The following is a 15824-nucleotide window of genomic DNA, read 5'->3' as shown; positions in this document are numbered from 1 at the left end:
ATTATTGGCTTGTAGCACACTGGGTAATGAATCCGAGTTTTGTGGACAGCCTGGTTGACAAGTGGTGTTTGGTTACAGGTCGGACTCGATGACCTCAGAGGTTTTTCCAACCTCATCGCTTCTGTAACTCTGCGGTTATGTCTGTCGCTAAACTTTATTTAAAAGCTGACATTCAAAACCGTGCGCTCTTCCCTTTAACCCTCCCATCGCAGCCGCGCCGTTTGCGAGACACAAAAAGCCAGGAGCCTCCTAAGCGCGGACGGCGAGATTTCTGATCCGCGCTGAAACACAAAACACCCTCCCGTGCCGGGGAATGGCCGAGGGACGCTCCCGGTGTCCCGCTACCTCTCCGTCCCTCAGCCCCGCCGTCCTTCCGTGCCTCTGTCCTGCTGCCCCTCCCTCCTTCAAGATGGCGCCGGCCGCCCCTCAGCCCGGAGCGGCCGCGGCCGGAGGCTGCGCCAGGGGGCGCGCGCGGCCCCGCTCCGGCCCCGCCGCCGGAAGCGGCGCGCGCGGGGCGGCGGCGGGACATGGATCGTGAGGAGGAGGTGCTGGAGCTGTCCGACGGCGAGGGCGCCTGGGGCGACGAGGAGGAGGAGGAGGAGGAAGAAGAAGAGGAGGAGGAAGGTGCTGGCGCGGCCCAGCAGACCCGCTGCCTCTTCTGCGACAGGTGGGGGCCCGCGGGACCCCGTGAGGAGCGCACTGCGCTGGGTGCGCTGCGCTGCGAGCGCCCGGGCTCGGCCTGCGGGAGGGAGATCGTGAATTCCTACTTTGTAGCCTCGTTCTGTAGCTTGTTGATCGTGTACACGGCCTCTGGAGCCAAAGGTGTGTTGAGTTCGGACTGAAGGAGGGAGTAACGTGGTAATGTCCTTCCTTCGTGCTGAAGCAGCGTGGACGCTCTTCTCTCTCTCTCTCTCTTCTTTTTTTTTTTTTTTTTTTTTTTTTTTTTTAATCTTTTCGCCATCGCAGTATCGAGATGAGAGTTTTTATTTCAATGCAGCAGATCAAGCTGCCCCACACACCTTGTGTTGGTGTGGTTTTTAGATCTCAGGTTTAACGCAGGCTTTGCTCTCAGGAGTTTGGAAGTTAACAAGATCTGTGGTTTTGCCAAACAAAATTTTTGTGTTCATTGGCTTTTGTTTCAAAATGTTTGACAAAAAAACTAAAAACTTCTTTGTAGGGCATGTAAGCCAGTGCCTGGTCATCCTTTCTCAAAGGCAGGAAATGTGTTCTGAATTGCCCAGTAAATCAGAACAGCACATAGCCCTCATAAGTTAGAACATAATGTGTCAATATTGCATATATAATATAATAGTTTGTTATTTGCAGGTTGTTTAGTTCTCCTCAAGCTGTGTTCTCCCACTGCAAAACAGAGCATCAGTTTGATGTTAGTGATGTGATCCAGAAACACGGTAAGGTTTTTCATGACTTGTCATTTCCTTTTGTGTATGAGTATCGCATTTAAAATAAATTGCAAATATTAAGTTGTTTCTAACTGATCTTCTAGTTCACAGCTGAAGCTGCCAAGATTGAATAAGATGAGCTATTGTAGAAAAATGCTTATACATTTTTTTTATACTGGCTGCTTCCTGCATGATTTTGCTACTGGTAAAGCTCTCAACCAGTGACAAAAGTGAACTTGAGCTCTTCTGGCTTGTGCTGATTCCTCACTGCCTACTTGACGACCTGAGCCAGACAGTACATGATCAATCTGATCTGATCTGCTGGGAGCTCTTGCCTGACCAGTGATGCTCTTGTTGGGCTCAGTATTTAGCAGAGCCCCATTGTTTATGTCCTTCAAGTGATCACAGGAAGGCTACCCTTCCGTGTCTGTTAAATTCTTTTTAGCCGAGTTTAAGGCCAGCTGTCACTTGAAGCTGTCATTATATATTGTAAGATATTGTGTGATCTGTTTTCTGTCTAAAATCCAAGAAAAAGTATTTTGGGTTTATCTTTGCTGTTTGTGGGGAGAAAACACAGTTAAACTACTATTTCTTTTGCCAAGGTGGCAATTTTAAATCAATATTGGTAGGTGTTCTTGGTCAGTAGAATCAGTTTACATTCTTTTAAGCATTCTTTAGAAAGCTAAGAAAATGAACAGGGGAGCACAACAAGGGGAGCCTAAAATGTCAGCAAGGTAGCTGGTAGGAGATAGGAGTGGCTGTTCTATTGTACTTGCTTGCCAAATGAATGAAATCCCTGTTTATAGTTCCCATTTTGGATGTGTTCTGTTCTTAATTTTTGGCAAATACATTTTGCCCTGAGAGTGAGGATTTCCTGGGTTAGTCCTAAGGAGAAGAAAATTATAGATGGCAAACTTTAGATAGGAATACTGCTCCAGATAGTGTTGTACACCCAAGGGGAAGTTTGAAAGAATTACCAATTGAACAGGTAATTAGTATTCATGTAACTGTAAAATGTGGTTTTTTCTGTAATGCAAATTCTCTCTCCCTTTTTTTTTATTCCTCTCAGGACTCGATTTTTATGGATACATTAAACTAATAAACTTTGTCAGATTAAAGGTAGGTGTGCCACCTACTGCTTCTGTGTTCTGACTCTGGAGAATAGTGCTATGCTTTCAGTTTGGCCATTTCTAATAATTGCGTGAGATTTTGTATTGTTGTTTTAGAAAAAGAAATCACGGGAATTAAAGTGGCTGTTAATCGGTTTATCTAGATATGAGGCTGTTTTAGTTTTAAATATATTTAATTAATGCGTTGGTTTGTTTTCAAAAGAGGTTATTGAGATTTGCCAAAGCTTCCATGCTATGTAGTATCATCTTATTTTATTTGGTTTTTTTGGGCCTTTGACTCTGCTGTCGTGCATCAGAAATGGGCTCACTTCTCAAGAACTTAAGTTTCTCAGTCCTTCCATGTGTATTGATGTAAAAGCCTTTCTGAGGGTTTGAGCTGGCCAAACCCCTACTTAGTAAGGACAATACCTAATCCCTTAAGTTACAGAATTTAAAACTCTCCTAAAATGATACCTTACTCAGGAAAGCTAATGGGAACCTAATCCTTTAAGATAGGCCTTCATATATTTTGTGTGTCTTGTGACTTTGTTCCTTCATTATTTCCTAAAAGTTTAGGTTAAAACTCAGTACCATCTTACCTTATTAAATATTTTTTACTTCAGTCCTCAAGTCTTAAATCCTCAAGTAGTTATTCAGTGCATAACTATGTAGAGTAAATACAGAAAAGCAAAAACTGAAGTCCAAAACTGACTTGTCTTTTCCTGACAAAGTATTAACTGGATGCAAACAGGAGACAATATAGTGTTTCTGACTTTTGTTCCTACAGCACTGTTCATGTAAGAGCACCTGACAGGATTAGTATCTTGGATTTATTGATTAGCCAAACACCTGAGTAAACCTGTTTCCTGAGAGCAGTGCAATCCTGCAAGTATCCTTCAATATCTATCAATGTGCTGTGCATTAGTGCTTGCACTGAATTCCTTGATCCTGGAGCTGCCTTAGGCTTTCCCAGCCTTTGCTACAAAGCTCCTGCAATAATATCCTGAATATTTTACTGTGTGAAAGAACATGTCTTTGCCTTGTTTTCTTGAATGGAATTGAAGGGCTGGTGTTTTCAAAGAAACTTAGCATCTTCTTCTCCTGTCTAGAGACCAACTGGAGCATATTTGAGTTCTCTTAGCAGCCCTCTGCCTTGGGAAGGAGAGGAATATTTGAAACCAGAACTGGAAGATGATCTCCTGCTTCAGTTTGGTAAGGAACTGCTTCAGTATGACTCCTGCTTTGTGGGGTAAATATATTATCAGAGTTCATGACATGTGAAGCATTGTTACTCGTACTCAATTTATGTTTCTGAGAAAGTCCATGTACTAATTATATCTAATTCAATTATATCTGAACCAGATTCCTCTTCTAGAAATAATCAAACATTGGTATTTAAGGAAGCCTGAATTCTGGATTTATTTGCCTTTAATTTATAGCTTGCTTTTAGTATATTTGCTTTTTCTGCCTGGTCTTGTGTTCTGTAGTTAGCCCTGTCAAATTCAGTGGCTTTTGTAAAACAACCAGCTTGTACAAAGCATCCAAAGACAGAAGTAGTATGAAATGTTTGTGATCTGCTGTGAAGCCATACATGACTGGTAGGTATCCTTTTTCCTTCCTGTTTCATCAGACATTGAAGATCTTTGCGAACCTGTAAAAGTTTTGCCTTCTAATGGTTTAAGTGATACTGTGGTGCTCCTTGAACAATTAAAACATGTGGAACACAGAGCCAGAGCCGCAGAAGCAGCCTTGGCTAGAGCACAAGATGATCTTCAGAAAATGAAGTAAGTGTCTGAAGTTTTGGAGTGTTTTTATTTGATGTGTTTTAGGTGAGATGTTCATGTTCAAAGACCAACAGAAATTGAAAGTAGTAGAACATAATTATGGAATAAACCTCGGGGGTGGGACTGTAGGTTTGACTTGTCTGTTGTAGATGGTTAATAAATGTCTTGTAGATGGTTTGTGAAAACTACACAAAAACCTGCACAGATTGAAAGAGCAAAGTATGCTTAGGAAAGCTAAGCAAGCACGTAATTCAGAAACAGATATTTTCCTTCAGACTACTCTTTGTTTTTGAGACACCTTTCTGTTAATCCTTTAGACAGGAATTTAAACACTGAGGATGCACACACTGGAGAAGAGAGAGAGACTGATAAATTAAATACAGGAGTCCAGATATGTTCAGAGTTGGCTTCAAACAGTAGTTGTTAGTAGAGTTCAGTTACAGTTTGGGGAGACTCTCAGTGAGATTAGTAAATCAACTTTTTTCAGCTGCTTCTGGTTTTGGTATCAGATGAGGGTAGTAAGAATATTCAGTTCATCACAGTCAGTTCATCCCCATAGCTACTTCTAAATCTTGAAGTCTGCAAAATATGGATTGATGATGCTCATGGATAACATGGAAGTATAAACTTCATTTAAATCCTATACAAACATATCATTTCAAGATCACACTGATTGGGCACTGAGGAACTGAAATTATATTTAAGAGACTTGGAAAAATAATTCATGTTCTTTTGTGTGAGAAGTTAATCAGCAAAAATCCTTGTGTCGTAAAATATATTTAAGGATTTGTTGTACATTTTGACAGTACATATTTGATGCTACAGATAACTAAGTTCACCAACATATATTTATGTATTCAAATCCTCTCAGCTGTGAACTTATGAACTTGTGAATTTATGTCCAAAATGATCAGTTTTGTCTTCAGATGAGTTTGAATTTTGTAAATTGTACTCCATAGCACACAGTGCTTTTCAGGTTATCTCTGTGTACATTATGTATTAATTTATCATAAACAGTAAGAATGAAAGAAATTTGCCATTGGGCTCCAAAAACTTGGGGGTATTTTTGCCTTCTTTGTGTTCTGTTCATTTTCATTTAAAACAAAAAGAAACCTTCTCAGGTCATGAGTAGCAATTTCATTTGAGCTCTAAACTTCAGTGAGGCTTATAGATTTTTTTAAGTTAGTATATCAAGTTTTCTGCTCTTGTAAGAGGCAGCCTGTAATTGTTCTTTCTCAATGCAGCCTCTTTAATTCAGCAGGGATCGACTGGCAGCAAAAGTAGCCAGATGTAGATCTGATGAAGCAGCATGGTTTTAAATTATGGACAGATGAGCCAGTTTCATTGTAGTAGTCTAAATGCCATAACTCAGTGGTTTGTGCTGGAGGTTATTCCACAGAATATCATCTGCTCTCTTTCAGGTGAAATAAAGACAGTAACATTTCTGTAAATCAAATCACCTCTAGCGTTAGATGTTAACTTAGAGATTTAAGAGCACAGCTTGTCTATGCTGAGTTTTTTAATCTGTAACCTCTTTAGAGGTGATGGCTTTTGGTTTATCTTTTTTCTTGATTAAAAAGACAGCAGGGCAGCTCTGTCTTTGGAGTTTCTTTGGTGCTTGTATTGCATGCATACATTAGAGGAACTATTGGCTTAAATAATTTTAAATTTAATAAAGTGCTAATTATACTTAATTATATGTCATATAATCCATTTTGTGAAAGATTAAAATTGTATCATGTAGATATTTGTATAAAAGTAAAGAAAATGCAGAGTACTATGGTAAAGAGCAATATTAAAAATAAGATCCAGACAGTTTCTGTGTAAGCAAATATAGGAAGTTTCTGAAACTGACAAAATTTCAATACAAAATCCTTTACCATGTTCTCTTCCCCATCCAAATTAGCTGATCAGGGAAGTATTTGAGATGTCTATTGAGAGTGAAAATAGTATTTTTTGTTTTGTTGTCCTATAAGGGGGTATTGGTAGTGAATTGTTACCTACTAGTTTCTGTATGTGAAGTTCCCATTTAAGAAAGTGGTTAAAGGTGGGTGTCTGTGACTTAGGAGTAGTCTATGCAGCTTTTGTTGCTGTTGGACTGTAGACATTGGAGGAATATTGTCTGGCTAAAGTGTGTTTGCTTTTTCTCTTCGCTGTGGGTGTACTATGATCTGCTTGTTCATGTCTAATACTATTTTCATTATAAACCTCTTGATTTGTCTATTTTGTCATGAAACCTGCTTTGAGGAATGAGAATTTCTGGGGATTGCAGAACGGTTTGGACCTTAAGGTTCATCCAGTTCCAACCCCCCTGCCATGGACAGGAACACCTCCCACTATCCCAGTTGCTCAGGGCTACATCCAGCCTAGCCTTGGACACTTCCAGGAGTGGGACATCCACAGCTTCTCTGAGTAACCTGTGCCAGGCTTCTCTGCTCTCACAGTAAAAAAATGCTTCCTAATATTCAGTCTAAACCTACTGTCTTTGAGTTTAAAAGCCATTTGTTCTTGTCCAAAGTCCCTCTCCGTATTTCTTATAGCCTTTTTAGGTATTGAGGAGCACAATGGGGTCACCGTGAAGACTTCTTTTCTCCAAGCTGAGCAATTCCAACTCTCTTAGCCTTTCTTTACATGTTGTAGGAGTGCAAGGCTAGGGAGGAGGGAAAATAAGCAGCATGAAATTAAAGTAATAAATTGAATTTTAAGCTCTGTTTTCTTTTCACCTAAATGCCTCAGTTTTAAAATGCTTTCTTCTCCCTTCCAGTAGTCTTCCAGTATTGTTGTGGGCTGCAGTTCTTGTGCTCTTTGTATTGAGTCTGTACCTGCATTACACAGCCTGAAACACCTTGACACTGCAGTGCTGGCTTTTATACCAGCAAGTGCAAAATAGATAATTCTACTGTAAAAATAGAAGCTCTCTCTCAATATTTCATGGCTGGTAGTTGCTTGCTGCAAGCAGAAAGCAGGGCTTGCAAGAGGGTGCTGGAGGGAGTGCGGCCTTGCAGCACCCTCGAGGAGCCTGCAGAGGGAGGATGTGCACACCTAAAGCTGCTCCATTGTTGCACAGCCCCTGGGCAGCCTGACTTCCTTCCTTCTCCCAAGCCCTTTCTCCCCCCCCGCCCAGCCTCCTTTTCATGGTCCCATGAACACGTCTCAGGGGTATATTTCAAATTGATTACAGACAATTTGCTCAGGATTTTGTGATGAACACGGATGTCAGGAGCAGCTCATCATCCAGCACCATTGCAGACCTTCAGGAGGACGAGGATGGCGTTTACTTCAGCTCCTATGGGCATTATGGGATACATGAAGAGATGCTAAAGGTTAGAAAGTGATCGCCACTGCGTCTTAGTAGGACTGAAGAGGAGAGATGGAACAAAGTGGGCTGTGTGCCTATAAATATACTGCAGAGCAGCTGCATTTTTAACCCTTTCTGTCCAGAAGAGGTTTTTTTGTCGTAGTTGGGCTGAGAGACCGTTCTTCAGTTTGATTTCCTTTGTATAAATTCTGTTTGAGGGGAGCATTAGGAACATAAAATCATTTACATTTATGTTTGATATTATAATATCTGTACCACAGCCCTACCTTGCCAAAATCAGCTTTTCCCTACTTGTTTAAACATGAAGGATAAAACATAGCACAGACAGTGAATATTTTTCTTCAGTTTTACATTTTCCTCATAATTGCAATTTGTTTGACAAGACCATTTCTCAAATATTGTGGTTTTCTCTTGCACTGGGTGAACAGAAATTGTTACTTATGCACTGTTCAGTGTATTGATAACATGCTATTGAACAGCTGGAGCAGTAGGCTCCTTTCATATCCTAAAGATAAAAAAAACCAGATACTTAAAACTTCTCAAAGGCAAACCTATGTATGCCCTTTTAAATTTAAAATAAGAAAAAACAAGCACAAAACCCAACAACTTAAGATTAACTTGTAAATTAAAATGTTTTAGTGCTTCCTTTCAGAGAAAAAGTCATAGTTTTGTGAGTTATAAGCAATTTTATCATTTTAAGGCATAAATAAATAAAATTTCTGTCTAAAGTTGAGGCAGAATACAGATCTGTGAAGTGACTTTGTGCCTGCAGCTGGCATATAAAGCTTTCAGCTTTGTAAATCGTTTAGTGGCCCCAATGCAGAAATACACATGAATCTGTGTTAAGAGTAGTATGACTTATTATGTAGTAGTAGTATGTTTATTATTATGTAGTAGTATGAGCTTATTATTAAGGGGAGGAGATTTTACAGAAGCACAGAGATGGCGGCAGAAGTAGAAGAATGTTTTCTGAAATGTGTAATCTGTAGAAATACAACTGAAATGTAACTTGAATGTAAATTAAAATTATAGATATTTGGTTTGGCAGCTGTATAAAGCTGTCATTTGAGATAATGTAGGTTCTAGGATGAAAAGCCTTTCTGTTGGCTCATAAAGTTTACTATAAATCTGCATCTCTGCACAAGGAGACTGGTACAAAATTGTATTTTACTGATCTAAGGGTATGTTTGTTAGAATGCTTTTAAGGAGACTTTTGACTTTCCAGAACATAGGAAAACTATTATTTTTATTGTGTGCACATTTAAATTTTTCATTTATGCTAGACATTCACTTTGATATTTTTTTCCTGTTTACCATATTTACATAAATATAGTAGCTTACTACATGAACATTTCTAAGGAAGCAGTCTTGCTATCTGAATGGTAAGCCCTTTTCTGAAACTGTTTAGTCTTGAAACCCTGTTTTTTCCTTATGCCGGGTAGTGGTAAGACAGTGTTTCAGTTTGGGGTTTTTTTCTGCAAATACTTCAGTGGTGGAGCAAGAATATTCTTACTTCATGCTTGCCAAGTGACTGGTGTTTCCCTTGCTCTACCTTTTTGCTTGAGAATTTCTTGGCTGTCATCTTAATTTTTTTTTTTACCATTTTGGTTAAACCAAGAAAGTATTACATGGTAATATCGAGTGGGAGAAGGGGATTGGTGAATAGAGACCCGAAGTTCATGGCCATGGCTACAACTGCATTGTGCTGGGGCTGTGCTGAAGCAATGTGAGGGGCAGAATGCAAGGCTGGAAGCTTTTCAGCTGGCTGCTTTCTCGATTGATTATTTATTTTTAAACTTTTTTGATCCTTCCAGAAAATCCTATTATATACTACAGTAGAGGTGAAGTAATAAAAATAGTTGCTGTGAATATAACATTATAGAAAACCAATATGTTAATTATGCAGGACCTTAAAGCAGAATTTCCTAAATTAAACCCATCTGCTTCTTTGCATAGTGTGTGTGATAGTAGTTTTACATCTAAAGCTGGATTTTAGGATTCTCAAGCCTCAAATTTTTTGTCTCCAGAGTTTTTATCATAAAAATCTTCTCAGTCACTGTTCTTGATCTTGTTCTTTTATTAGAGTAGACTTTGTTCTTTCTCACTGTACAAAATTTCTGTTTCTCTGTTGTTTCTAGAAATTCTTAGCTTTCTGTAGTAGAAAAATCCCTTAGATTTAATAAAAGTACTGGGATTTTGTACTTCAGCATTATTTGCACTAGACGAAAAATTGCTGAATTTTTTTTTTATTTGTCTATAACTCTTGAACTGCAACAGAAACTCCAAAACCTATACTGGGCTGTCAATTTGTATACCTGCTGATGCATGTTAAGAGAATCAATGTTTTAATAGATTACCTTGCTGGCTAACCAAGCTATGCTGTGGGCTTTTATATACTGAGATCCTATGTATGTTTTGTTCTAAGCTTGAAAATATTCCAGTTTCTCTGGCCCTGTTGTATTTCAATCAGACTTATTTACTCTTATTGGACTTTCATCAAATGGGCTGTAAAGCTTTAACTACTAGCTTGTCATCAGGATTGCAAATTTGCAGCTTGTTCAGAAATAAAACCAAGTTAATTTGATGCATAACTTTTTTTTTTTTTTAACAGAAATCTCTGTGTCACAGGGTGTCAGAGAACAAATCTAGACAGAACTTTCTATGAGCAGCTTGTGGTTCAGATTTCCACCATTGTATAGGAAGTTTTTATTTAAGTTGGTATAATATTGTCACTGTATTACTGCTGTTCCTGGTTAGTGATAAACATGTATTAAGAGCTTTGAAACATTCAAAAGAAAAGACAGAATCAGGAAACCATAAAATGGTTCCCATTTGAGGCAATGGGAATGGCTTCATTTGCCACAGTAAATTGTGCAATATTATTACGCAGAAGTGTCATGATTGTAGGGCCCATATAAGTACAGTATGTGCAAAGCATCTTTAGGCCAAGTTGAAAAGCAAGTTGTTCAGCATTTTTGAATTTTATGCTGTACCTAAGCAGAAAAAGTGAACCCTCTTTGTTCTTTGGCTGATAGGATAAAGTCCGTACGGAGAGCTATCGTGACTTCATCTATCAAAACCCACATATCTTCAAGGACAAGGTGGGTAAAACTGCTCAGAGGATACAGTAATTTCTTTGGTTTATTTTGTCTCAAATGGTAGAAAGTAGGTTAGCTGCTCGGTAGCTCTGGAAATGGAGAATCACAGTGCCAGAATTTGATTTGATTTAATGTGCTCTGGCTTTATTAGGTGGTGGAGAGCTGTTGAGCTGCTGGAGGGTGCAGCATGCTGATAAGAGCAGTGGTGAACTCTATTGTCATTGTGCTGTGTGCCATGGCGGGGGGCTCATTAATTATCTTGGCAGGGTGAAGTTGAGCCTCTCTTGTCGAGGATATTAGGTGGAATCTCTCTGAGGGGTCTTTACCAGGATTAAGTGAATTTCTATGTATGCCTGATACACTAAAAATGTCCTGGAAGCTCTATGTAATTAGAGCTGGAAAAGAACTCGTGTGGAACGAATTTGAATTAGTGCTGTTTAGTGTGTCCAGACTGGGTGGTTGTTATTAAAGGGCTTGGAATTGTGAGCTAGTACTTCATTTGCAGTGAGGAGGGATTTCACAGATAGGATCTTGCAGTGGTTATAACCCCTGTATAGTAATAGTCCTCTTGTCTTTTTTATTTCTGCTGGCTGTTTCTGATGAATTCGTTGTATTTTGAGCTTATAGAGCCATAGGATGGTTTGGATTGGAAGGTGCCTTGCAGAATCATCCAGTACCAACCCTTCTGCCATGGGCAGGGACACTTTCCAGTTGACCAGGTTGCTTAGAGACCCATCCAGCCCGGCCTTTAATGTTTTTTTTCAGGGATAGGTCATTCACACCTTCTCTAAGCAACCTGTGCTGGGGCCTCACCACCCTCACAGGGAAGAATTTTTTCCTAGTATCCTATCTAAGCCTACTTTCTTTCATTTAAAGCCATTCACTTTGCTCTGTCACTCCAGGCCCTTGAAAGGAGTCTCTCTTCATCTTTCTGTTAGGCTTTTTTCAGGTACTGGAAGGCGACAATTAGGTCACCCCAAAGCCTTCTCTTTTCCAGGCTGAACAATCCCAATCCTCTCAGCCTTTCTTTGTAGGAGAGGTGAAAGAGATACAGTTCTGTCCTGGCAGAAAGTACTTTAATGTTTGATAATGCCTATTCTTTGTATGTCTTACCTCAGTTTTCAATTGGCAACTAAAGCAGAAAAAAAATATGAAATAATTTTCTTCCCCTTTTTGCCTCAGTTCATGTCACAAGCCTGTTTCTGCTAAACATTTCTAAACTCTTTGATTATAGTGAGAGAATTAGTGTTGTAGAATTATGCTGTCAGCTACTTAAATGATGCCCGTGGCTTCATAGGTGGGCTGCTCATCTAACAAAGCAGAAAGATCAATAAACGAAAGAAAACTTTCCCAAGAGAAATTTAGTTTCACAGATGCCCCTAAATTGATAACTGCAGGTTTTCACATGGTAAGACTGATCTGAAGTTACACAAAATGTGAGGCCTTCTGGAACAGTAATTTTTCATGATTGATGGTGTTTCTCCTGTGCTGTATGGACAGGCTGGGAGCATTCAAAACAAACCGTGATGTAACTGTTAAGAGTCAATGTTCTTTCAGCCCCAGGATGCACATACTCAGGAAACAGCTTAGGCAGTGTGTGTGCTTACTCTGTTCTAAAAACATTCAACTTCTCAGAAGAAATACTGAAGTATTGCATCATCTGTAAACTGATTTCTGAACATGGTTTTTACAGCAGTTTTTTGGTCAAGCTTACCTCAAATTCCTGGTGTGTCCAAACCCATCATGGTGTGATGAGGTTGAGGTTGAACTGAAAGACAGAATGATTGCTTTGAGTTCCCAATATCCCCCATCCATGTTACCAGTGCTCTGCTTAACTTGTGTGTCTTAGCCAAATAATCTAGCTTTCTCTTGGTACAATGTCATGGAGAATAAATGCAGTTTTCTGCAGAAATCTGGCTTTGAAATGGTATTTCTTACAGACTTCTGTTGAAGGAGCTATGTAGGATAAACTGCTTACTTTAGTGTATCATATAATGCTCTCAGAACCATACTAATGAGTGAAAATTCCAAAGGCTGTTTTCTCTTAAATTTTAATTATAATTAAAAAAAAAAAAAAAAAAAAAAAAAAAAGTCTGATACTGTGTTTCCTAGAACTCCCTTATTCCTTATATATGGTATTCCTGATATTATGTTATTCCTCCCTGGAAAGTACATACTGATGCTTTTTGGTGTTTTCTGAGTGATCAATTATGAGGTAGTTTGGGAGGAGCTTCAAAGAGCTGAATTTTTATATTTACTTTTTATGCAAGTTTGCATCGTAACCTTAAGGGTACTAAAGAGATGTGATTGCATGATGAGATATGATAACAGAGTATCTAGGTTTGTTTATTATCCATATTTTATTCAGAACCAGTCAATTTGTTTATTTTGTCTCAGCTTTCAAAATAAATTGTTAAAACTTGAATGAATCCTGCTTTGCTTCCTTTGTTTTCAACCTGTCAAATATATTTGAGATGGGAATGGGGCACTTCAGATACCTGGCAGGAGTAATGAAGGTGGCTATACTCAGTTAAAGGGAGTGTGGTCTATTTTACAATATGAGTATTTTTGGGTGGAAAAATAATTTAGTAAAGCACTGTTGCCGTGCTTAGTTTTTGCTGTAAGACTGAAGTCTGAGGCAAGCATCAGTGCCATATTCAAGGAATAAAAGGAGCTTTTAAATTACTGTCCTACTAAGAGTTCATTGATGAAATGAATTTAATGCCCAGAGTCCCTGGCCTTCCGTTTTTCTGAGTTTAAAGTAACTTTTTCTATCACTGAAAGTAGGATGTCACTTTTTCCTAGACTGCAGAGGAGGATATGAAGCTGTAGTGTGTTGTGGTGTAGTGAAATCACCCTGCTCCAGCTCACAGCTGCTCCAGGTCTTTGGTGAGAGGCCATATGTGATCACTGCAAGAATGTGTGGGCTGTAGACCCTTGTCCTTAGGCTAATTGATGATCACTCTGCTTGTCTTTCCCCTCCTCACATGTATGCCAACTTGTATATTTTCTCTCCAGTGCCTCTTTTCCATCCCATCCACTGCCTAAGGCTAGATGAGTTCCATCTGGGTTTCTAAGTGACCAGGGCAGCTGTCCAAAGTGGTGTCTGTTTTGATTTTTTTCCAATTTGTGATGATTGCTCTCTTTCATGCAACTGTACATCAGGATGATTCTTTCACAGTGGTTTATTTTTGGCTGTGACTTCCAGCTGTCATGTCTCAATGATTTTTTTTAACTACCATAGGTGAAATGTTACAGTAGGTGATGTTGGAGGGTGTGAGATTTCAGCAGCTGCAAGAATATTGATTTTTATTTTCTATTCCTGTCTCCAGCAGATTCATTTCAGGGATTTCTGTAGCTATAACATGCTCTCACCTAGCTTCTGAGTTGTAGAGTTGACTCCTTTTGAAACATAGCTGCAAAAGAGTTGCAGGTGAAACAAGTAACTCTAACTTCCCTCTACACAAGCTGCTGTGAAAGGTCCTTCTACTGTTTTTTAGTCTATTTCCAGGTTGTAAGTGCCTCTGCCGAGACAGGTGGCAGTCAATTCTTCATTCACTGCTTCCCAGACCACCAGAGCAGCAGCTCCCTTACACTGTACAGCTGAGGATGAACAGCTGGTTTTATTCATGCTAGCTTCAGGATCGTTGTTCTGCATCCATCATCAGAATGTATAGAATTGTATACAAGGAAGGCAGGCAGACCTGAGGTACAGAGCATTCCAGTATTTGCTTTGCTGCTCTTTGTCAGGTGAAATGCAAGGTTTTATTGTGCCAAAGCAAGAGCAATCAGTAGCTGATAAGCTGGAAAGTGTATCAGAACCAGGGTGCGTTATTGCCTTGAAATATTTTGTAAAATGAGGTTATAATTCTCAAATTTGGGATCAATTAGTGAGGGATTTGATGCCTTCTTTGGAAGAATGTTTAATGTAATGAAAGCTGTGAGGGCAGGTTTTACAGCACTCTGTTCTGATAGGAGAAGAGACAGTGAAGTCCGTTTTCCTTTGTAATAAATTCTTGCTATGACTGGTAGTTCCGACTCATTGTTCTTGTTAAATTAACTGTATTGTAAATTTTACTTACTCTCATGTTTACGTCTTATGTATGGGAAAGTAAGTTCTGTCCTTACAATTCTGATTCTGTTCATGCTTAAATGCTGTACATGATATGAATGGCTCTACATAGTGTTTAGAAAACTTATTTTGATTTTCAAACTTCAGAACATTTTTAGGTTTGGTGCTCAGAGTTTTTTAACACCATTAGTAAACATTAGATATGAGTCTGACAATAAGATCACAGATGATCTGGCCAATGCAATAAAATACACCTTCAGAATCTCCAGAAATGTCTTTTAGCCCCAGTAATTATGTAAAAACATCATGCCTGGAACTCAGCCTAGAAATCTACTGTAGCACATTTATTAGGTTTTTAGCTGTTGAGAAGTTTCTGGCAGTTAGAAGAAATACACTGTTATGATAGCAAGGCCTGAAAAAGGCTACTTGGTAAAATCACTCTGAAGCTTAAAACTGCTGGCAGTTCAACTCTGCTTAGTCATAAATTCACTACTATTTTCTTAGTTGCTTCACATTTTTTAACTTTTCAGTCTTCCTGTAGTAGCTGATCTGTGATAAAAACCCAGGCATTTTCATGGATCTTATTATGCTCAGCATACTTTTTCCAGCTGTAGTGGTGAAATTCACTCTTTCATGAAAACTCTATGGATTACATCTTAACTGGATTTTTTTTCACTCTATTTTGATTATAAGTAATGCTAGACAGAAAATATTTCCAGATATTAAAAGTGTGCCAGTTACCATTTTAAAATTTAGTCATCTTGAGCCATAGCTGTTTTGAGGCGTTGTAGCCATGTCTAGCAGAGTATTCCTAAATAAAGTTACTGAATAACTTTTAATTAAATTTTGATTAAAAATTGCAGCTAGAATGTGTTTTCTCAGTACCAGTGCTAAGTTCAATTATTAGGGATTCAGTGGTTAAAATTTCTCAGGCTATAATATCCTTTTTCTCCTCTTCATGTAACATTTTAGGTGTTTCCCACTTAATTACTTGCTGTTGTTTCCCATGTGCAGCTGGAATTAGGGGACTTCATTGTCTGCC

The 15824-nt window shown here is 38.9% G+C and overlaps 1 protein-coding gene across 1 annotated transcript in view; it reads left to right on the top strand.

Moving 5' to 3' along the window:
- Nucleotides 1-477: 477 nt before the first annotated feature.
- PRMT3 (protein arginine methyltransferase 3) overlaps nt 478-15824 on the top strand; it is a 55416-nt gene continuing 40069 nt past the window's right edge. Inside the window, exons 1-7 of the mRNA XM_056492390.1 lie at nt 478-667; nt 1327-1409; nt 2470-2519; nt 3619-3721; nt 4140-4293; nt 7475-7616; nt 10648-10713. Coding sequence (XP_056348365.1) covers nt 528-667; nt 1327-1409; nt 2470-2519; nt 3619-3721; nt 4140-4293; nt 7475-7616; nt 10648-10713 — 738 coding nt within the window. The 5' untranslated portion in view covers nt 478-527. The remainder of the gene's footprint in view (nt 668-1326; nt 1410-2469; nt 2520-3618; nt 3722-4139; nt 4294-7474; nt 7617-10647; nt 10714-15824) is intronic.

Source organism: Oenanthe melanoleuca, chromosome 5, assembly GCF_029582105.1.
Source record: "Oenanthe melanoleuca isolate GR-GAL-2019-014 chromosome 5, OMel1.0, whole genome shotgun sequence".
NCBI lineage: Eukaryota > Metazoa > Chordata > Aves > Passeriformes > Muscicapidae > Oenanthe > Oenanthe melanoleuca.
This window is presented reverse-complemented; position numbering and strand designations above follow the sequence as displayed.